The sequence below is a fragment of the Geotrypetes seraphini genome, chromosome 4 (genome assembly GCF_902459505.1).
Source record: "Geotrypetes seraphini chromosome 4, aGeoSer1.1, whole genome shotgun sequence".
Classification (NCBI taxonomy): Eukaryota; Metazoa; Chordata; class Amphibia; order Gymnophiona; family Dermophiidae; genus Geotrypetes; species Geotrypetes seraphini.
The window spans coordinates 183863489-183888342 of record NC_047087.1 but is presented as its reverse complement, the minus strand read 5'-3'; the positions used below and the strand labels follow the sequence as shown (position 1 = coordinate 183888342).

General features: G+C 41.1%; 1 protein-coding gene across 3 annotated transcripts in view; it reads left to right on the top strand.

The window, feature by feature from the left end:
- The window catches only part of PRKG2 (protein kinase cGMP-dependent 2), a 161244-nt gene that overhangs the window by 94615 nt on the left and 41775 nt on the right, over positions 1 to 24854 (top strand). For all 3 annotated transcript variants that reach the window (XM_033940049.1, XM_033940050.1, XM_033940051.1), the window contains 2 exons: positions 2103 to 2204; positions 18392 to 18542. In XM_033940049.1, coding sequence (XP_033795940.1) covers positions 2103 to 2204; positions 18392 to 18542 — 253 coding nt within the window. The remainder of the gene's footprint in view (positions 1 to 2102; positions 2205 to 18391; positions 18543 to 24854) is intronic.

Sequence of the window (24854 nt, the reverse complement as noted above, 5' to 3'; positions counted from 1 at the left end):
TTTGGTGGGTAAATGTGTGTACCACATATAAGTACGAAAGGATGATGGCAGAACGTTTGGGGACTAGTAAATCCTTTAATGATGTATGGAGTCCAATGACTAATTTTATTGCATTATAATAAGGGTCACGTTTCTTTCATTATTATTAGATTTCCTTACACATCCAGTGAGGGTGGGTGGGGGGGTGGGAAATGTATTTTGAATAGTTAAATTATTTATTTATAATTTGTAATCACATCATATATATTATTATATTAAGAATGATGATGAGGATGGGAGAAAATGATTGTTTAATATAATAATTGTATAGTTAATAGTGTGTTTTGTGAAGTTTTTCTGATTTACTATTTGTATTGCACTATCAAAGTTTGAAAATTAATAAAGATGGCTCCAAATGGAGAAATGATGGAAGAATTAAAAAAAAAAAAAAATTAGTTCTTTACTTGCAAAAAAGACTGGACTTATCTCAATAATGCCAGTGTTTTAAAGATGCTGTCCAACAATCATCAGGTTCATCAAGAAATTACCCCTCCCTGGACAAACTCAAGGAATTTGCTCAATAATGTGGATGTACTGTACAATCACCCACAGCACTAACTCCTTTAATTGTCACCTGCTCAATTTGTTAGAGGTACTGGCAAACGTAGGGACTCTGAAGGGCCAACAGAGCATTTTGCATTACTTGATCTTGTTTGGAGAATTTGGTTCCCTGGAGACAGGTAGCTGCAAGCCTGGAGTGGGCTGATCAGTCAACCAACAAGGTAGTAGTGTCCAAGAGACCACAACAGTAGGGAATCTACACTCCTTTAACCAGTAATATCTAGTAATCGATATCAGAGGGGTGGTTAGGTGTCCATGGCTCTTATTTCCTAGAGGCCCAGCCCCAGAACACTGTCAGTCCACCCCGGCTGCAAGTGGTACTCATTTCTTCAGCCTCTGGAGCTGTTCCAGGATCCAATATAAGTGGTCCTGGATGCCTTTATGGAAATACACAGCTATGCCCCGCTTCTCCTTTCTTCTATGCCCCTGGATTGAGAACTGAATGTTCCCATTCCCATTGTCCCAGTCACAGCACAGCACTTAAACAACTGCAACTACTGCTAAAGGCTCCAGGGTTTTCCCAATTAGATATTTGTGCTGTAGCAAGTTGATGAAGGCATAGTCTTGAGAACCTTGGGAAATGGGTTCAGTTTCCACTGCAACTCCTTATGACTTTGGGTAAGTCACTTAACGCTCCATTGCTCCAAGTACATAATAAGTATACCTGTATATAATATATAAACCACTTTGACTGAACGGCAGTATGTCAAATCTCATCTCCTTTTTCTTTCCTTTGGGCTGGATGGACTCTCCCTTCAAATATAAAGTCAGCATCTAGGGAGGCTATGAGTAGGGTTACAAGATTTCCTCATTAAAAAAAGAGGACACACAGCCCCACCCTGTTCTGGCCCCAGCCATACCCTGTTCTGGCCCAGCCCTGTCCCCAGCCCCACCACCACATGAACCCCATCTCTTCTTTCCAGAGCTTGTGGCTCTGTCTGGAGGGCCTCTGATCATGTGTGGATGAGATACAATAACATCTCATGCATGCCTGTGATGTCATTGCATTGCATCCGCACATGCATGCGATGTCATCACATTGCATCCGTGCATGCTTTGAGGCCCTCTAAACACGGCCCCTAGCTCAAGGCTTTCTGAAACCTAGGTTTTGGAAATCTATCCGGGCACCTGTACAGTCCTCTATAAAGAGGACATGTCTGGGTTTTCCTGGACTTCTGGGAGCCCTAGCTAGGAGCCATTGACAAAGATTTGAAATAAGCGCAGGGTTTTATGACCCTGGCTAGTTTCCTCCAAAATTAATCTTCTCCCCTGATTATAATATTAGATATAAGAAGAATGCCTTTTCTTTAGAAACCAGTAATGTCATAACAAAGTCAAATATATTATTTTAGTACAGCTGCTAGGTGTCACTTTGAGTACCCATAAAGCAGGACTCTTTAGCCTTTATACTTAATAAATAGAAATAACATAAACAGGGAAAACATATCAAACCTTTCTCTTCTACTAATTTAATAATACATTTTCTCCCTTTGCTTTCTTAGTACCTTCAACCAAATGGTGGGCACTTACCAGGAACTGCAAAGCTACTTGCGGAAGTATGTGTACCAGCTAGCACTCAGCGACCATGACCGTAGGACTGCAGGGTATGTAGATGTCAAATAATAGTCCACTGGGCCTTTAACACCATTGCAGATGAATTTATTTGAGCAGTGACAACAGAGCACAACATTGTATTATCTCACATTGCCCTGTACAGCCTCTAATACAGTCATGTAAAAACAAATGAGTCAATATTCAGCCACTACAGGCAGCATTTTTTTTAAACTCTGACTGTAGTTAAAAAAAAATATCTGTATATTCAACATAAACTGGATAGTGAGCAATGTTGAATATCCAGATACAGCAGCGACTGCCTACATTATTCAGATAATGGTGTTAGTTAGAAATGAGTGCAAACATTTAATTGCCAGTCAAAATTCTCTAGTTATTTAATTAGAAGGTTGGCTAGAGAAAGCCAGCACTGCATGGAACTATTTATTTTATTTTTAAAAAATGTATTACTCGCTACATCCTACTATTCTGAGTGAGTCACATATATAACATCTACATAAATACACAAGGCATATCATATGACTATATATCATCATTAGCCTTCTGTGGCTGACATGACCATCCAGCAAATAATTATGAACAAACTGTTAGCGGATTATATTTATACCAAGACCTCAAACACCCAAGAAACTACTTAATTAATGTCATGTCCTTGATGGGGGTGACGTGTTCATCATCGGTCTTATTTGGTATTTGAATACAAGTGGTGCAAGGAGAGCCTCTAAAGCATTTGGAACGAAACACAATGAGAGTGAAGAGCATCAGCCCCTGAGGAGACATGCCAGTGAAACGACTGGGTAGCCGTCAGGCTATAAGTTAAGTGCTCTTCTTAAAAACTATAATAGCGAAGATGGCTGCTGCATTTGTTTATTTCAATTTTTATCCCATCCTCCCAGTAGCTCAGAATGGCCTACAAGCAAACATTCACAGTGGAGTACATTTGGACAATACAAAGACTATACAGTAGTTTAAGTACAAGGACTATAAGGCAATTTAAGTACAGGTTAAGAATGGACTATACAGCAATTTAAGTAGAGGTTCAGAATGGAGAAGAGAGGAAGGAAAGGAGGTAGAAGGAAAGGGAAGTTTAAGGGGGTGAGGGGGTAGATTGCAGTTGTAATTTTAGTTGAAGAGGAGGTTCTTTACCGCTTTCCGGAAGGTCATCAATGAGTTCTGTAATCTGATTTACGGGGGGAGTTGGTTCCAGAGTTGGGGGATGAAGTGGCTGTAGGAGCGTTTGCGGGCGGTTTCTGACAGGAGAGACCTTCCTGGGGGGATGCATAGGCGTTTCTCCATTTCTGAGCGGAGGGGGCGTGTGGGGATGTACAGGGTTAGCTTGGATTCTGTGTAGGCTGGGGTGGTGGCGTAAATTCTTTTATGCGCTATTACCAGGGCTTTGAATGCGCAGCATTGGTTAATTGGAAACCATAGCATAGGCTAACAGAGTGGAACGCTGTTGTGAGTTTGTCTTTACAAATACTTCTACGCATTTCTGGGACATTACCTGTTTGAAAAAATGCCAAAGAGAAGAGGCAAAAGTGCTGCTAGTGCCTCGCGGCACTCTGGGCCCGTCATCCTCGGCAGCATTGATGAACTTCTGAGGCACATACAGGGCATATCGGCAGCATCGGCTACTTCCCTGCAGGAGACACTGCAGAGAAGCGAGACACAAGCGATCTCCCAGGGGCTGGAAACAATGTTAAGTCCCGACATGAGAGCACCTCCCCTACAACCTCAAACCACCAGTTCTCCTTGGGTGGAGGTGCTTCAGTGAGTCGGTGAGCACTCTCCTTCGGAGGCTCGAGAGACCGAATCGGAGAATGAGGGTTCTGGCTCCCAGTTTTTACAAGAGAGCTTGAACATGGACAGTGAGGACCAGATAACAACAGGAACAGGACCTTCCTGGATGGAACACAGACAGAGAGAAACGCCAGCGGGTGAGCAGAGTGATTTGAACTTGCAAAAACCCCATGAAGTTATTTTAGATGCCCTGTGGGATCTGATTACTAATCTGGGAAAGAATATCAATTTTCAGTCTCAACAAATAGAAGGAAAATTATAGAATCATGACAATGATATTAATAAATTAAAACAAGAGATTAGTGCCTCTAAATCTTCAATAGAGAAATTGCAAGAAGACACAGAAATATCAAAGAAAGTACAAGAGATGCTAATCAAGGATAATACAAACTTAAGAAGAAAACTTGAATCACTTGAGAACTTTTCTAGAAGCAATAATCTCAGATTGATTAATTTCCCTAGGGTTACCATGGTAACTCCTAAATGCTGAAATGCTATCTCTTGGAAATCTTGGAGGTTCCTGAGGATTCATTACCTCCATTTACACAAGTTTATTATCTCCCAAGTAAGATGCAGAATAACCAACAAGAGACAAATCAGAAATCTATGAACATATCAACTTTATTGGAAACGTCTGATAGGGAAGTAGCTGTTCCAGCTACTTTACTGTTGACCATAGCTCTTACTCCTGATCAAATTTGGCTTTTGAGAATGTTTTATAAAAATAAGCAAAAAGAATTCTTAGGCTAGAAGATACAAATGTTCCCAGTCATAGCAAGGGATACACAAAGGCGTAGAAGAGAATTTCTATTACTAAAACCTGCCCCCTCTTCTACAAAACTACGCTAGCAGTTTCTAGCACGGGGAGTCGCGCTGAATGTCCCGCACTGCTCCCGACACTCATAGGAACTTTATGAGCATCGAAGCAGAACGGGCCATTCAGTGCGGCTCTCTGTGCTCTCTCTGCGCTAAAAAATGCTAGCGCGGTTTTGTAGAAAAGGGGGTTTGTGTTTTGGCTTTAGGGGGCTACCTTTTTTCTTCGCCATCCATTCAAGTGTGTAATTCATTATAAAACTCAGAAATTTGTTTTCTTTGAGCCTCCCCGATTGTCGACATTCCTGTCCCTATCTCATTTGGAAAAGGATAGTGCTACATGAAAATTAGATGCCCTAACCTTTGTTAGATAATTAGTTTCTTATAAGAACTATTTTCTTTTTTTATCTCGCTGTAATTTACATTTTGGATCTTTTTAAGGACTTGAGAAGATTTAAGTTAATTATTTCTTATTGCTTTGTAAGGAATGATGAATGTAATTTTGTTTTCTATGTCTTGAATCTTCTTTCTGTACAAGTTAATCTTGAATGTATAATTTGAAAAATTATTTAAAAAAACAAACAAAAAAAACTATTATAGCACCACATTGATGCATTAGGGTATTGCCTGCATTACAATACCAAATAAGACCGATGATGAACACGTCACCCCAGCAAGGACATTAAATTAATTAAGTAGTGTCATGGGTGTTTGAGGTCTTGGTATAAATATAATCTGCTAACAGTTTGCTTGTTCATTATTATTTGCTTGTTGTAGGAGAAGTTGAACAAAATATTTTTCCATTGATAATTTGACATGACCATCCACAAATATAAATAGTTCAATGGTCAAACTATTTGACCGTTCTAATGCTACAAAATCCATGACTTTATCAGCCAAAATATCTCTGGAATAAAATCATTTTCACCAGCTTTCTAAACTGAATCAGATTGTTAACATTTCGTACATCAACTGGAAGAGCATTCCATAGTATTGCTCCCTGCACTACTAACATTGATTGACGAGAACTTACTAGCCTCACAGTTTTTACAGATGGAATCTCCAGGCACAAGGTGTTCTCAGAACATAAAGACCTAACCGGTTGATGTATTTGAAACAAAGATCAACCACAGAGAGGCCATCATCCTTGAGGGCCTTAAAGAACCCACAAATAATTTTAAATTTGATCCTGTTAGTGATGGGTAGCCAGTGGAGCTCGTTTAACATAGGCGTAGCATGTTCAAATTTAGAACACGAGTGATAGTATAACAGTACAAAGGACTGCTGTACACATTACAAATTTAGAAGCATGCATAATCATACGAGCTGTGGCATTCTATGCCAACTGCAATGCCTGAATTTATTATTTATTTATTACAAATTTAGGTAAACCCAAATTAAGAGAATTGCAGTAGTCAAAATGAGGAGTCGCTACAGCAGCAAAAACAATTCGAAAATTCGTCACTGAGAGGTAGTCTCGCAATCTACAAAATAGATGAAGTTTAAAAAATACTTTCGATACAGTTGCTTTAATTTGGGATTTAAAGGATAAAGTCAAATCCGAAATAACTCCCAAATATTTACAATGACTAGAGACTGGGATGACAATATTGTCCAAAATTATTTCTGATGGAAACATAATGAGATGTTTTTCACCTCCAATACAGAGAATTTCCATTTTTCATATGTTCAGTTTTAGGTGATTGTCATTCATCCATTCCTTAGTCACTCAAAAACAGTTCTCTAGGTTAGCTAATGCATCTGAGAGCAAACTCTGTACTGGTATTGAGAACTGAATATCATCTGTTTAGAGATAGAAATTCACCCCCAATGTTTTTAGCTCTTGACAAAGTGGTAGCATACACTGTATATATTAAAAAGGATATCTGATATGGCTGACCCCTGCGGTACACCCTTTGATAGTTCCGACCATGAAGAATAGTCCTGCCCCACTTTAACCTGAAAGCCCTATCTTGCAAAAAGGAGGTAAACCATCATAACACATCGAAACTATCTCAGTGGAGTACCAAGGGGGGGGGCGGTTACTAGAAATATTTGTTTATTAAGGGGTGGGGGTTAAAAAAATGATTGTCTCTGGGGTCATATGCCCTAGGTACACCACTGAACTATTTTCAAATGTTACATCAGGCTATGTGCATATTTATATGTTTTACAGATGAGGGAATATCTGTGAATTTTTAATTAAACCATGATAATATATAGAAATAAAACAAAAACAAAGGAAATAAGGTAACACCTTTATATTGGACTAACTCAATGTATTTTATGATAAGCTTTTGAAGGTAACCCTTCTTCTTCAGATCAGAAATAAGAAATTGTTGACAAATATCAGTATATAATAAGGAAAACATGAAAGCATTTCAGGGATACACTTCTCCCTCCGAATTCGCTGTGATAGGGATTAATAGAACCGCAAATACAGAAAAAGCGCAAATAACTTTTCATATGTTATTCGCTGTTTTCTATTACAAACCATCGTGAATATGGTGAAACTGCGAATAACATGGTGGGAGACCTATCCTGTTCCTGAAGGAGAGGCAAAACACGGTGAAGAAAGTGCTAGGAATCGGCAATTTTCTCTGTAAATGCTTGGAATCAGCGATTTCTTTATGCAAGCTGATGTAATTTGGGGGGAGGAGCCAGCAAGCTAAAAACTGTGAATAATCGAAACCGTGAATGCTGAAACCGCGAATACGGAGGGAGAAGTGTAGTTTCACAGGAAGAGGGAGGGGTGGGTGGGTTAACAGGAGACAGAGAGATGACAAAGGGCTAGAGATTCACTAAGCGCACTGATCAAGTCCCGACCACTTTGCGACCCAATTTCCCTCTGATCCGATTCACTAACCTCGTGGCCAATCATCCTCCAATCTGATCCATGCATGTAAATAAGGGGAAACGGCATGTAAAGTAGGTAGGCACTAACAAAAAACTGGAACACCGAGTGAGCTGGCCGATCAAGAAACAAGCGACTGCTGAGGACCAGTCGCTCACGTCATTTCCGACTGCATCTCCTGTTCTCTGCCCCGATTGCCACCCTGCTTCTGTCCCGACTCTCCTGCTCTCTCTGCCCCCGACTCTCCTGCTCTTTGCCCCAATCGTCGCACTGCTTCTGCCCCAACTCTCCTGGCCTTCCCCCGCTGTGTGAGCCCCGTGGTTTAAAGTGGGTTAAAACCATGGGCTCGCTATAAAAAGTTTTTTTAAAAAAGTTTGCTGCTCTGTAAGCATGCGCAGACCATCTACAGATGGTCTGCACATGCATCGGAATCACTATTCAGTGATCCATGCAGTCAGTTGGGGGCTTGATTCCAATCGTCCTCATTTGCAAGAGGACACTTCGTGAATCAGCTCCCTCCCCACGGATTGGATCGGATCGCTCACGGATTGGATCCGATCCGTGGGCTTAGTGAATCTAGCCCAAAGTAGTTTAAAATGTCTTTGTAGTGGGAAAGGAAGCCCAGATCTTTAAGTCCCATCTGGTAGGTGTCAAAATATTTTATCATTTTAATTTCAAAGGTTTTTCCATGGAAAGTGGACTACCACGACTACCACACCATTTCACTAATTAAACCAGAAAAGCTACAGTCATATCAGGTTTTCTCTTCCACACACATTCCTTTACTATATAGAGTACGTCTTTCTGATGCATTCTGTAGCCTTGAGTATGGAACACCTACTTTAGATTAGAGGCTACTTCTAGATCACAAAATGGCCTTTACTTTACTGTGGACATTGGGCCTAAATTCACATTTACAGCAGTGATAATCAGTCCACTGTCTTGGATAACTTAGGACAGCCTTATAGCTTTAGAAACTATTGGGATTGGGATTTCATATACTGCTTGGACAAAGTGTATTAAGCAGTTTACAATTAGGTGCTCAAGCATTTTCCCAATCTGTCCCAATAAACTCACAGTCTGTATAATGTACCTAGGGCAGTGAAGGTTTAAGTGTCTTGCCTAGGGTCATAAGGAGCAGCTCAGGGTTTGAACCCACAACCTCAGGGTGCTAAGGCTGTAGCTCCAACCACTACGCCACACTCTCCTTGCATTATAGACTGAATATCACTGTTACTGGATAATTCCTCGGACATCTCAGGCTCTGTCCATGCTCTGTATCACCACTGTTTGGATAGTGCTGGGGCAGTCAGTAAAGATTTTAAGCAGTAATAATATCCAACTGCTGAAAATCACTGGATAGACTTAGCCAGAGGCACTTATCCAGGCAGCAGATGCTACTGTCCAATATTGGGTCAAAAATATATTTTTCATTTATAAATTTACAGAAAAAATGTTGGTACTGTAATGCCAAAGACGGGGCACATACATATCAAAATATAACTGAAGTACTTAGTTAATATACCCCTTTTTTTTTTTTTAACAAAATTGTGGCATGGTTTTTAGCGCTGGCCATGGTGGTAACAACTCTGATGCACATAGGAATTCTATGAGCATCGGAGCTGTTACCACTGCAGTTGGCGCTAAAAACTGCACTAAGATTTTGTAAAAAAAGGGGGGGGGGGCTTAATGTATATTTTCTAATAGCTGAAATTTGGCAGCTAAAACTTAATGCTAAGAAATGCAAGGTCATGCATTTGGGCTGCAAAAACCCGAGGGAACGGTACAGATTAGGGAGTGAAGAGCTTATGTGCATGACAGAAGAGCGGGACTTGGGTGTGGTTGTATGTGATAAACTTAAGGTGGCCAAACAGGTTGAAAAGGTGACAGCAAAAGCTAGAAGGATGCTAGGTTGCATAGGGAGAGGTATGGCCAGTAGGAAAAGGGAGGTATTGATGCCCCTGTGTATGACTTTGGTGAGACCTCATTTAGAATATTGTGTACAATTCTGGAGGCCGCACCTTCAAAAAGATATAAAAACGATGGAGTTGGTCTAGAGGAAGGCTACTAAAATGGTGTGTGGTCTTCGTGATAAGGCGTATGGGGACAGACTTAAAGATCTCAATCTGTATACTTTGGAGGAAAGGCGGGAGAGGGGAGATATGATAGAGATGTTTAAATGCCTACGTAATGTAAATGCGCATGAGTCGAGTTTCTTTAATTTGAAAGGAAACTCTGCAATGAGAGGGCAAAGGATATAGTTAAGAGGTGATAGGCTCCGGAGTAATCTAAGGAAATACTTTTTTACAGAAAAGATGGTAGATGCATGGAACAGTCTTCCAGAAGATGTGATGGAGGCAGAGACTGTGTCTGAATTCAAAAGGGCCTGAGATAGGCATATGGGATCTCTCAGAGAGAGAAAGAGATCATGGTTACTGCAGATGTGCAGACTAGATGGGCCATTTGGCTTTTATCTACCATCATGTTTCTATGAATTAACAACGGAAGGTCGCTGGCAGCAAAGAAGTAACTGGAAGCTCTGATATGTAATGGGCAACCACATATTGAGCCATTTGTAGCTCATGGACAGTAGTCTTCAGGCAACCCATATGTAGGATATTACAGTAATCTAACCTTGTACTGACTAATTGATGAATCTCCAAGAAGGATTTTAACTGACTAGCTCAGTGGTCTTCATTCATTTTTAAAATAGAATCTAAAATAGCTCCAATGAGTAAGAGCATCCAAATTTCTTTCCATTCAGGGCTACAACACTGAGCACTAGTACGTGTAAATAACTTCTATCCCCACTAGCCCATCTTCAGCTTTCTTGGGGGGATATCTTCAAGGTTGTGAGCATTTCCAAATGCATTCTCTTCTGTCTATTGAGAAATCTAATCTAATCTAATCTTGACATTTAGCAACTGCTTAATCATTAGTTCTAGGCAGGGAATATATGCACAAATCATAAATAACAAAAGAAATTAGCTTACATTTATGTGCTGCATGAAACTAGTTAAAATGTTTTTATAAAACAACCATGTTTTTAATCAATCTTCAGAAACTCATATAGTTTGAGGTTTTTCTAATGTTGGCCAGCAGAGAGTTACAAATCAAGGAGCCTTTGCCCATGATCATCCTGTTAAACATAATTTTTAGCATTTGTTAGAAGATGTTATTATCCTCAAAGCTTGAAATGACCTCAAAGCTCTGGCATATAGAATGGAGCCAGTCTATACAAGATCCTGAAAACCATAATCAGTAACTTAAATTAAACTCTCGTCTTATTAGCAAGCCAATGCAATCTCCTCAAATATGGTGCGACATGGACTGAACCTTTTCCATAACAAAAAGAACACCAAACTCTGACAACAAGTACTTCGTATCCACAGATCTTTATTTGCTTTTTGCTGAACCTTTTCCATTACATATCAATTTGGCCGTCGCATTCTGTCTGGATTGCATTGTCCTTAAAGAATGCAGCTCTTGCCCCCATCTGCCTTCCCCTTTCTGTTCCAAGGATGGGTAGAGAGGCAGAGTAGCAGAAAGAAAAACAATAGGGTCCACCCCAGAAATCTCTGGTGGCCGCCATTGATCCCAGAGTCTTACATTAAAGAACACTACTTTAGCTGAAAATTGGAACTTTTAACTAGAATATCAATGTGCATGGTCATATTCAATTCACAATTCAAAATCATCCCTAAGTGAACTTATTTATGGAATGGTATCCCCAACTTCTTAATAATTACATGTTTGCTTCCTGACTCATATCAGGCTTCCTGGCATTACACTTCAGTATACGAGTATTATTACCTGATCAAGTGACCACTGCTGCATGCACAGATTAACATTTCTATAGAAATATCTCTTTTTGAACCCAAGCATTAAAAATGTTGCAACTCATCTGCCTAAAAATAAAGCTGGATTGTAAACCTTCTGTATCTATAAATTAAAAAGCATAAGCAAATGTAGAGTGCTTTGGAGCTCAACAAGGATCTCAGTTTCGGCGTATAGAAGACGCCTTCCTCAGGGGACACTTGGCTAGTAGACGGGCAGAACTGAGGTAGGGCTAGGGTGGGATTGGGGGCGGGGATGGGGTATAATGCAGTGGGGATGGGGGTGGAACTTGGCGGGCCAGGGAACAGGGCTAGGGGGTCCAGATTTTACTTTAGTAAAATCAGGCAACCCTAGGTGAGACCACATCAGGGACAGCCCTGAGCTCCAGAGAAAACTATACAGGCTGGCTAACAGGTACTCAGTGGGATTGGTCTGTCAGCTACAGACCGAAGTCAATGAATTTTCAAGCAGGCAGAGCTTCAAAATCGCTCCAAGCACTAAATTACATTGAATTCAAAATAATAAAATGGGGAGTGAGCACACACATCTGCAGTCATGTGTGCAGAATGAAAGAACTGTAGAAGGTGCTAAACAACCCAGTGAAATTCTATAGAGGAAGAGTGAAAAATACAGTGGATTCCTTCTGTAGCATGCGGCTAAAGGGAAATAACCCTATTGTCTTCTAGAATGTCTCACCTATTGCACTGGAAGGAATGTTAGTAATAGTTCAAGGATCTAGTAAGTTTTCTTTAATAAAAGTTCAACGATAAGCAATTTCATCATGCCAAGCAGACAAAATTCAGCCAAAGAATTATTATCCAGACAATAGAATCTATGTAAATAGATCCATTAGCACTGAGAGATAGGGGTATAAACTATAAAAGGAAGTATCGTGATTTTTGCAAAATTGAGAAAACTTCATTTCTCTGCATCCGCTGGACAACGTCTCATCAGTTTGTACATTATGCTAAACTGTCAAAGCTAATCCTGTTCTTGAAAAGCCAGAAACATATGTCTATTCAGGATTCCAGTAAGACAGTTTCCATGTGTAAAGTCAACATCCAGGGATTTTAAATCTTTTTTTTGCTCTCTTGTCGCCCCAGGCACTTTTTTTTTTTTTTTTTAATTAAGACATGAAAAGAAATGAGCAAATGATGAAACCAGGGTAGTGATTCATAATTGAAATCTTAATTACAGAATCCAGGGGAAGCAAATTTGCATCAGGATACAAAACTAGGTCAATTTCATGGCCTTCCTCAAACATAAAGTGAGATACAGCCTGAACAAATCTTAACTATACGAGAACATTTCCGCTCAGGCTATTTCTTCTATCACCATTCTCATAAACTCCACCCTTCAGTCGGGCCATTTCTCCCCAGAAATGGGTCATATCGCCTTGACCCCACTATTGAAAAAATCTGACCTTGATCCTTCCATACCATCCAGCTATCGCCCAATTGCAAATATCCCTCTCCTAACCAAGATGCTAGAGTCCATCATTTCTTCCCAACTCTCATCATACTTAGAGAGATTCTCTATTCTTTTACTCTATCAATATGGCTTTCGTCCTAACTTCAGCACCGAATCCCTACTGTCTTCCCTGATTTCAAGGGTTCAACAACTTCACTCTCGAAACAAGTTCGCCGTCCTCCTACAATTTGACCTTTCCGCTGCTTTCGACGTTGTTCACCATGATATTCTTGTTTACCAACTCTCTGAGATAGGTATCAACTCCACAGTACTAGGTTGGTTCTCTAAATTCCTCCGCTCTCATTCTTACATTGTTAACATGAATGGCACCTCATCCTCCCCCTGGAAACCGAATTGTAGAGTCCCGCAAGGCTCTCCACTATCCCCTATCCTTTTCAACATCTATATGTCCTCCCTAAAACTCCTCCATCTATCCCCCCTTGAAACAATTTACACTTATGCAGACGACATCCTCGTCCTCCTCGAGACCGATTCGAACCTCACTGACCTGTCTAAGAACATATCCTCTTGTATAATGAACCTACAATCCTGGGCCCACACTGTGCAAATGAAATTGAATGAGTCCAAAACAAGACTTCTTTGGCTCGGTCCAAAACTAGATCACCTACCCACCTCCATCCCACTACCCTCTGGCTCCTCTCTGCAGCTTGAGTTCTCAAGCAAGGTCTTGGGCATCATCATTGATTCCACATTGTCCTTCAATGACCACCTCCAATCCTTGGTAAAAAAATGCTTTTTCAGACTTCACATGCTGAGGAAAGTTAGATCCTACTTCCATCAAAAACATTTTACCCTCCTTGTCCAATCCATCATCCTCTCCAGATTGGACAATTGCAACTCTATCTACTTAAGCCTAACTAAGAAAAACCTCCACAGACTCCAACGGATTCAGAATGCCGCGGCCAAGCTCATCTTTGCTAAAAGTAAATTTGACCATGTCTCCCCGCTCCTGGCAAAGCTCCACTGGCTTCCAATAATCGCCAGGGTCCACTATAAATGCGCCTGTTTAACTTTCAAAATCCTATATGGTTTCCTCCCTCCCTTTAGCCCTCTTTCTTGGAATTTCTCAAACCCTAATACCACCAGATCCTCCCACAAATTAAAACTATCCTTCCCCTCGCTAAAAGGCATTTCCCACACAGGAAAGCTAGGGACCTCCCTTCACTTCAAAATCACTGAGCTCTGGAACAACCTTACCTCCCCTCTTCGGAACTTGAGCTCTCTCCATGTTTTCCGCAAACATCTGAAAACCTGGCTTTTCTCAAAAAATGTAAGTCTCCCTTCAACTTAGGAATCAAGGAAACTCTTATATCTTGGCATCCCAAGTCCTCAAAATTTTCTTCATACTTCTACCTCTAACCCTCTGTTGTAGTTCCTTCCTATTTCTCCTACTGTAAACCGCGTCGAGCTCTACAAACGTGGAGATGATGCGGTATACAAACCTAAGGATTAGATTAGATTAGATTAACAAGGCAAAGAGTCCAGAAATTCCTGCTCAGCAAATCCCACCGTATTGTATAGTGAACATAAAATTCATTCAGCACCATCAGGGGAGGGTGTGGCGCAGTGGTTAAAGCTCCAACCTCAGCACCCTGAGGTTGTGGGTTCAAACCCACGCTGCTCCTTGTGACCCTGGGCAAGTCACTCAATCCCCCCATTGCCCCAGGTACGTTAGATAGATTGTGAGCCCGCCGGGACAGACAGGGAAAACTGCTTGAGTACCTGAATAAATTCATGTAAAACCGTTCTGAGCTCCCCTGGGAGAACGGTATACAAAATTAAATAAATAAAATAAATAAATAAATCAGTCTGAGGAGATTCACCATGCAATGATATTTGACAAAAGTCTCTGAAGAAGATTGTCAAAACTTACCTTGCATTTAACAATGGTGCTAAAACATTGTTAAATATACATATTTTACCCCCCTATTATCAAAACGGCTCACCGTAGTCTTTTCCATGCTTTTTGGCAGTCTCCGATTATACTATGCAAACGTAGTACAACGAGGTCATTAATATTAAAACTGTATTCTAATGTAGTATGATGAGGTCAAGATTGTTAAAATGAGCTCCCCAGGCTGATTCCCCAATGAACACCCTTCCATTTATATGGAATCGGGGCTGATATTTAGTGGCCGGGTCTGAGCTGTCATAACCTTACTTTCCTGTCAGTGCCTGAGGAAAATAAAGCTCAGACCTGCCACCACAAATGGCCCCAATTCCCTCTCTGCAGTGTCCAAAAACAAGCATGGTGGTCTAGTGCTCCTCCCCCCCAATTGCTGTCCCCCACTGATGCACTCCACTCCCTCCTGCCGCAGGGTCCGGGGCCCCTGAACCCCCCCACTGACTCTGATTTTTGAGGCAGGCGCTTTGTGCCGAAACACAGTTCTGTATCGAGTCTTTTTTAGAGGGATTGCGTTATAAACCTTACCCTTGTGTTGTAATCAGAGTGGTCCCCCCATTATTTTATTTTTACTTTATTGCTGTTGTTTTTGGGGGGATTTTCTTTATATAGGTACATACAACAGAGGCAGTACTTGCATAAAAGGTCTGTTCAAAAAGTTTGAGGACTGATTTTATAAAAATTTATTAAATAATCTTACAACTTAGTTCATTGGGTCCTCTTCAGAGTACTTCCGTTCCCTACGTATACATGTTTCCCAGTGTCATTTCCACTTCTGGAAACAGTCCTTAAAACACATCTTTGGGAATTGCCAAAAGTTGCTGTGTCAAATTTTGCTTTATGTCTTCAATGGTGTCGAATCGCTTTCCTTTCAGTGTGGATTTAAGTTTAGGAAACAAGAAGAAGTCAGCAACGGCCAAGTCAGGAGAGTAAGGTGGTTGGGGAAGAACTGTCATCAGGTTTTTTGCGGTTGTTCTGCTGGTTGTCAGTCATCAACTGTGGAACAAACTTTGTCGCAACGCAAGACATCCCCAAATTCTCTGTTAGAATGTTGTGGCATGAACCAATGGAAATGTTGCATTCCTTTGCCAATTCTCTAACAATTAATCACCAATTAACATGCATAAGAACCCTCACTTGATCAACATAATCATCATCAGTTGACGTTGATGGTCTTCCAGTTCGTGAATCATCTTCCACCGATTCATGACCTTTTTTGAAGCATGAATACCATTCAAAACACCTTCCACGACTCATGGTATGTTCCCCATAACCCACTTTCAACATTTCATATGTTTCTGTAGTGGTCTTACCCAATTTAAAACAGAACTTCATCCTGTAGTGCTGCTCATTGAAGTTGCATGTGATGAAAAATAGTTGATCATGAAAACACACTTTCACAAGAACTGCTGTAGCTTGGAGAAGAAAACAGATATCAACAAATGGAAAAAAATGAGGTTACTCGTGAGGTTTCAAGCTACTCAATGCCACCTAGAGTGTCTCAAAAGAACATCCCATTTGCACGCAATTCAAACTATCCTGGAACCTTCTGAACAGACCTCGTATATATCTCATGAATATTCATTAGCAATATCCTGAAAATCTAACTGGTTTGCAGCCCTCCAGGATTGCAGTTTAACTCCTTTACTGCAAAGTACATTCAGATCTGAGATGAATGAAAGGCCCAATATAAATCCAATTTTTTTCTAACTAGGCATCCTAAGAATTTTAGCACATTTCCAATTAACTGTGGTTTCATACGTTTAAAAATTGTGCTGAAATATCAAAATAAAAATCTGAATATTCAAGAATCCTTTTTTCTGCTATTCTGACTTAGAAGAAATTGTTTAGATTTAGACGCATGTGATTTTTTTATTCAATTCCCAGAACTCACACCTGCTCCCTTAGAAAGCAGAAAACGTTTAAATCAGTAGATCTTTTGAATTATTTTGAACTTAAAATCTGAAAGGAGAAGCTAGAGAAATGAACTGAAGTGCTATTAGCTGTTAAAATGAAACCTCTGACTAATAAGCTTGCAATGTTATGAGTAATTGTTGTTTAGTGAAGAAGGTGGAAAGAATTGGTGAACCAGAGAACTTGCTGCACTGACCCCAGTGCTATATTATCAGCCCTAAATGCTCTGCATAATCTGATGTGTTGATAAGGGTGCAATTAGAAATTCAGTTCCCATTGTGTTCATGTATCCTATTGCATGGCAACAACCTTTATGACTGGCTTGTTTATGAAACCTCTTCCAGAGTTTTTTCATTTCAATGAAAATTCTGTAGAACTGCATAAAAAACACCTCATTCATTAAAGGGGAGCGGATGTTCATTTAGACTGCAATGATGTACACTCTGACAGGCAGGAACAATAGAGCCGTGCAATCAAATTAAAATGATTTCCCATTTCTTAAGATTGTATGTAACATGTTCATATATTATCCAGTGAATGTGAGCAGAACCAATTTATTCATCAGCAATGGGAAAAAATAACATTATGGTTTTCAATGTCAATACTGGAAGGAAAGAAGCATTACTTGAATGTTAGTAACATAGTAGATGACAGCAGATATAAATACCCAAATAGTCCATCTAGACTGCCCAACCTGATTCAATCTAAAAATTTGTTGTTGTTTTTTTTCCTTCTTTTTCTTAGCTATTTCTGGGCAAGAATCCAAAGCTCTGCCCAGTACTGTTCTTAGGTTCCAACTACTGAAGTCTCCATCAAAGCTCACTCCAGTCCCTCCCAGCCATTGAAGCCCTCCCCAGCCCATCCTCTACCAAACGGCCATATACAGACACAGGCCGTGCCAGTCTGCCCAGTACTAAGTTCTTCAATATTTATTATTATTTTCTGATTCTAGATCCTCTGTGTTCATCCCATTCTTTTTTTAACTCCATCACCGTTTTCCTTTCCACCACCTATTGTATACCTATTTGGTCATTTTTCCACATTGTACATAGTTTGTTTGTTTTTTTAATGATTAGCTGATATCAAAGGTTGGTCCAATGACTCAGAAGCAGTGTTATCTATTGAAATATAGAGGACTTGAGTTTAGATCAGGGAATGCTGCAGAAGCATTTACTGCACAATGGTGTCACCTAGTGGCTAGATGGACTTAGAGCCTGTGGCTGCAACATCTTCACCTTGTTTACAACATTCAGTTAGGACCAACTAATTCAGAGCCGGTGTTAAGATTTGCTGGAGTTCAGGGCACAAATTTTGTGAAAGCTTGAAGACATTAAAATTTGCCTCCTTCAGCTTTGGACAGTCTTTGGCCTACTTGTGGAATATCCTATGCTGGCCTAGCACTTACTGTTATCTGGTCATTCATGTTAATTGGCAATACAAATATGAAATATTCCAGAATGGTCATAGAACCATATTGTTATTCTGCTGATACAAATGATCTTTCAAGAAAAGAGTAGGAAACTGAAGGTAGGCTAGCTCTTCTGCTTCTCTCTTCTATTTGGTAACTACAATCTTATATTACAAATATTGCATTTCATATTTCACAGGCCCCAAATCCCAGTGCTCTCCAACTCCTGGGATAACACAGAGGCTAACCGGTTGAGAGATACGGTCTCCAAATTCTCTTCCACTACACCCTTCCGTTACCTGGATGTGATAACTACCCTCGGAACTGGAGGTTTCGGACGTGTTGAGCTGGTACAAGCAATGTGATCCCTTCTTTCATGTGGTGCTCTGTACATTGTTAGTGTTCTATAATAATCAAAATGTAGAGCTTGATTTTCTGGCCCACCAGAATTTTCCTTGAATACTAGATTCAGCTTGTAAAAGAAGGGTTTTTGTTTTCCTTTTGTGGTGAGAACAGAAGACAATATATGGTGATAGTGACAGTGACAAAATGATTGGAGGGAAGGCCAGGCCCATTCAGCATTAAAGAAGCCAGATGAACCTACAATTATAGAAAGAGCCACAGGAGAAGCTAGTCTACTTGAGCACTAAAGAAACTTGTCAGGACCATATTTATTGAAAAAGATGCAGGTAGGAGGCTGGGCCCAGCCTGTGCTAAAGGAGCTGCCAAACTTACATCAGTGTAAAGGGCCACCGATGGCAGATTATCAAAATTGCAGGAGGTAGGAGAGAGATAAATCATAGGGAAGAGAGGAAACAGGAAGAGGTGAAAGAGTGATGGAAAGGAAGGGAGCAAGAGATGAACGTGAGAAAAAGAAGTGAGAGAGAAAAGAGAAGGGAAGGAGCTAGGTCTGAGAGGGAGCAGAGACTCATCAGTGTAGAGAAGAGATGGTCTCTAATTAATATCTATACAGCAACGAGTATAACTAGTACTACCATAGAATTATTTCATACTAGTAGAAGCAAGGAAGGAGAAAAGAAAGAGTGAAAGTGCAAGAAGCAGAAACTAATGTGGAGCGAAGGGGAGGGAGCTGAGAGGTACAGGAGGGAAGGGAAGAGAGAATAAGGTAAGAGGGAGAGGGAAGACAAGGGATGGGAACAAATGAAAGGGAGAGGAAACATAAGAGGGAAATGAAGTAAAATGACTAACAAGGGAAGGGAGAGAGACATGTCCTCACCAACACTCATATACACTATCCCTGTACACCTCATGGAAGATGACAGGAAGGCAAGGGAGACAGGGATCCCAAGGGTGAATCAGGTTTGCTAACCTTTAAGAAATCTACAAATATCTTTATTGATACCCTTACCATCAGCCATGCACCTGGGGATCCCGTCTCATGCCTCCTCCCTTTTTCAGCATTTCAAATTATCAAAAGAGACAAATGCGATTTGTGTGGTCCACAGTAACCCAGGAGGAGAAGTACCCCCCGTATTGTTCCTGCTTAGAGCTTTCCCTCTCCCAATATCTCCATTTACTTCCCTGCTGCTCTATAGCCCAAGATCACCCAGTACCACTGCAGCACTTCTCCAAATAAAATTCAGTACACTTCTTCCTCTGTATTTGCGGTTTCAGCAATTGTGGTTTCGATTATTCACGTTTTTTAGCTTGATGGCTCCTCCCCCCAAATTACATCAACTTACATAGAGAAATTGCTGATTCCAAGCGTTTACAGAGAAAATTGTTGATTCCCAGCACTTTCTTCACCGTGTTTTGCCTCTCCTTCAGGAACAGGCCAGGTCTCCCACCATGCTATTCGCGGTTTCACCATATTCACGATAGTTTTTAATAGAAAACAGTGAACAACATATGAAAAAGTTATTCACAATTTTTCTGTATTTACGGTTCGGTTAATCCCCTATCACAGCGAATATGGAGGGAGAAGTGTATAGGGCCTAGCAGGTCTCAAGTGTGAAGATGCTTGGCCTAAACCCTGACAGGATTTCCTGTCACCAAGGGCCTCTCACTAAGCAAAGGATGGCAGGCCCCAAGCTAAATTTTCTTTGGGGAGATGCTTCAGTGGTGCCAGGCTGATCTTGCTTAATAGAACAAGTACCACAACTGTAGGCCTGGACTGAGGCACAGTAACAACAGCAGTGCTCTGGCCCTTAAAAAAATTGATCCTGAATGGAATTTCCTAAGCCACTATTACCTAAATCTGGGCCTGGAAATGTTTATTACCCCTGCTTGGTAAATTCAGAGCGATTCCTCCCTTCCACAGCTCAACAAATCTTGGATTTGAAATATTCTGGGTGGCCTTTCCTCCGAAAAGTTTGAGAAGCACTGCTCTACAAATATAGAGAATGAAACAGAAATGATGACAGATAAAGACTGTAGAGTGTATCCAGCCCATCTGCACTAAGCTCTACAATCCCTTCCTATCCCTTAGATCAGTGTTTCTCAACTTGGTCCTGGAGTACCCCCTTGCCAGTCAGGTTTTCAAGATATCCACAATGAATATGCATGAAAAAAAATTGCATATAATGGAGGCAGTGTATGCAAATCAAGTTTACCCCCTACCATTCTGCCCTTCCTACTTCTTTCCTCCAAAACTATACAGGCAAACTGTATCTATGTTATTAGGGGTTCTTATGCACCCACACACTTGGCACCTATTGTTCCAATTTTTATCTCACACAAAATCTGATTGGTAAAAATGCCAAACAACACTTATTAGAGCACTAGACTTGTATTCATCAGCCTAGCATACACTAGCCCAGTGGTGTCGTGAGTATTGCCCCCCCACTCTTTCCTACCGCTTGGGCACCCCGTACCCTTTCCCGCCGCTTGGGCACCTCTCTAAGTACCTCCTGAAATGTTCACTGGCACAAGCAGCCTCTTCCATTTGCTGCTCGTGCCAGCCACGGCTCCCTATTGATGTCATGCCCTAGTCCCATGACCAGGAATTGACATCAGAAAGGAGTTGAGGCCAGTGCGAGCAGCAAGTGGAAGATGGTCTTCAAACCAACAAACATTTACCCCCTCTTCTACAAAGCTGCGCTTGCGGCTGCCGTGTGCTAATGGGCACAAAGCCCATAGAGATTTAAAGGAATTCAGGGCTTTTGTTGCGCGGCAACCGCTAGCGCAGCTTTGTAGAAGAGGGGGTTAAAGAGGTATGTGGAGGGGCGCTGGTGCCCCTCGCCAAAATGGCCCCTGGGGCAGTCTGCTCCTCCCCCCTCACTATGCCACTGCACCAGCTTTCTTTTGCACACCCAGTGGACAGGGCTTTATCAAGTTTTATTAAAATTAGATTTAATCGCCTATTAAATTTCTTTTTTTTTAAGTTCAAATATTTTTATTGATTTTTATACAAAAAAGAAAAAATAGAAAAAATTCTAACAAGGTGACAAGATACAGACAATTTCAAAATATCAAATTTCTAGGTGATATCCTGATATCCAACACTTAAAATGGGCGCAATTTAAAACGTACAGGCACGTTGATTACAATACAAAAGACAGACTAGGCTAACACACTGAAATAGACGGGGAAATACAGTATGAAAGTATTGGGTGTAACACTAGATCAGTGCCTAACCATGAAAGACCAAGTAGACTCCTTAATCAGAAAGGGTTTTTTCACTCTCTGGAAACTTCGATCCATTAGAGCATATTTTGATATGTCAGCATTTAGAATTCTGGTACAATCCCTTGTACTGAGTCAACTTGATTACTGTAACATCACCTATTTAGTAATTTCCCAAAAGAATATGCGCCGATTACAATTAATACAAAATGCAACGGTCAAACTGATTTTCAAGCTGAAGAAGTTTGATCACGTGACACCTTACTACCGACAATTGCACTAGCTACCGAAGGAGGCACACGTAAAGTTTAAGTTCGCCTGTCTCTGCTTTAAAGTACTATACGGTCTAGCCCTTAAATACATAACTGACCTTTTTTCCTTCTCAGCCAACAGACATAAGAGAAGCTCACACTTGAACTTCGTTTGCCCCCCAGTTAGAGGATGTAAACTCAAAAGACACCATCAACACCTTCTCTCACACCAAGCAGCATTATGGGGTAAAGATCTAGAACAATTGCTTACGCCTTCCACTTAAGGGGAATTTAGGGAACGCCTAAAAACATATCTGTTCCTGAAGTATCTAGACAGCTGACCCGTACAATTCCTTCTCTTCAATAATGGTTCCCTTGAGCTGTTAACCACTATCTTTCACCTCTGTTAAGTTCAATCAATTTGTACCATCTTTTAATCTTTGTAAACCGCATAGAACTTCACGGTCCTGCGGTATATAAACTATTATTATTATTATTACAGTCGTAATAGGATAGAAGAACAATGAAGGTCTATAAAGGGAAATAGGTGTTTATTTTTGTAGAATACTAGAGCTACAGGTCAAACACACCTATATTTTAAGCATGAGCACTTACACAAGCCAAAGAACTGGTGTAAATGCTCACACCTAGAGGCCTTTTCACAAAATAGCATTATAAAGTGGCTTAGCACACACTTACACAAGTCTTTTCCAAAAGCTAAGGCCATTTTTACTGCTGGGGTAAAACATCTGATTTATTTATTTTAAATTATGGCTATGTGATAATTTTCCCATTAGTGTGTGAGCCCCTACTACCACCCATTATGTAGGCAGTAAATCAGAGGAATACCGTGTTTCCCCAAAAATAAGACCTACCCCGAAAATAAGCCCTAGCATCATTTTTGGGGTAGGTCTTAATATAAGCCCTACCCCAAAAATATGCCCTAGCATCATTTTTGGGGTAGGTCTTAATATAAGCCCTACCCCAAAAATAAGCCCTATTCCCGGGATTCGCTGGCAACTCTTCAAAGCCCCCCTCCCCCACTGCGCAGCCCAACTCCTGCTGACCCTCCATCCTTCCCTCCCCGCTGACCACGAGCGAATCCTACCTTCAACTGAAGCAGCGTCAGGCCTTGTCCATCAAGGATTTCACTCTGCCGCGTTACTAATGATGTCATCAATAACGCGGTTGATTGAATTCCCCGACGGACAAAGCCAAGCAGCCTGTTTAGAGTGCTGCTGGCCCGAAGCTGCTTCAGTTGAAGGTAGGGTTCGCTCATGGTCGGCGGGGAGGAGAGGATGGAGGGTCAGCAGGGGTTCACCTGTACGGTCGGGGCGGGGGGTGCTCAAGGGTTCTGCTGCACAAGAGATGCTGCACAAGGGGTGGGAGGTAGATAGGGAAGGAGAGAAGCTGGGCAAACTTCTGCTGCCCGAGGAATGGGAGGGTAGGAAGGATAGAAGCTGGGCAAGGTTTAAGCTGTATGAGGGATGGAAGGGAGAGAAGGATAGAAGCTGGGCAAACTTCTGCTGCACAAGGGGATGGGAGGGAGGGAGGGGACGACAGATGCTGCACATGTGGGGGAGAGAAAGGAAAGAGGAAGAATTGGGGTGAAGGAGAGAGAGGGAGATATGATCATGTGCATACCCCGAAAATAAGACCTAGTGCCTTTTTTGGGCCCCAAATGAATATAAGACACTGTCTTATTTTCGGGGAAACACAGGAGAAAATATTTTTTCACTCAGAGAATAGTTAAGCTCTGGAACACGTTGCCAGAGGTTGTGGTAAAAGCGGATAGCATAGCTGGTTTTAAGAAAGATTTGGACAATTTCCTGGATGAAAAGTCCATAGTCTGTTATTGAGAAAGACATGGGGGAAGCCACTGCTTGCCCTGGATCGGTAGCATGGAATATTACTACTCTTTGGGTTTTGGCCAGGTACTAGAGATCTGGATTGGCCACCGTGAGAATGGGCTACTGGGCTTGATGGACCATTCGTCTGACCCAGTAAGAATATTCTTATGTTCTTAGAAGCTAAGCACGTGCTAATTGGTTAATGCACAACAGTGTAGCACTAACATTAGCACAGAACAAGCCTACTCTCTTCCCCCAGTCACGCCCCTTCATGCCAAAAAATACATTTAATTTTTTAGCATGGGGTTAGTTTGTGCACACCCCAAAATTCACATGGGATGCCTCAGTGCGCCCTGCATTATGACAATTTTTGCTGCAGTAAGCATGCGTTACTGCATATGGAAACTTTGCAAAAGGGCCTCTTAAAGTACTAGAAAAATATATTCAAATTTTAGGGTTACCATATGTCTCCAGAAAAAGAAGGTTGGATGGAGACATCTGGGTTTTATTCCAATGCTTTAGATGGAAGTAAAACCGGGATGTCTCAATCTGCCTTCCTTTTTTGGAGCCATATAGTAACCCTTGTGCATTACCTAATGTGGGCTTCTGTAGAAAAAGTTAATTTTCTGCCAGAGATGGTCAATATGGAATCAAAATCAGGAATGACCCAGTAAAACAAGGATTCAAGGTAATCCTAACCAAGATTATCTTTGACAGATGTCCAAAATGGTTTAACTTAGGGCTAATATATGGCTCTAGAAAAAAGAAAGAAGATTGAGACATCTGGGTTTTACTTCCATTGAAAGCAATGGAATATAACCGAGATGTCTCAATCTGTCCTCCTTTTTCTAAAGCCATATGGTAACCCTAGTAATTTTATGCATACAACTATATGCTCTGTTCATGATCTACCCAGACTCACCCTTGTATACACCCTCTTTCAAAATACATGCCATCATATTTGAGTGCCATCTTA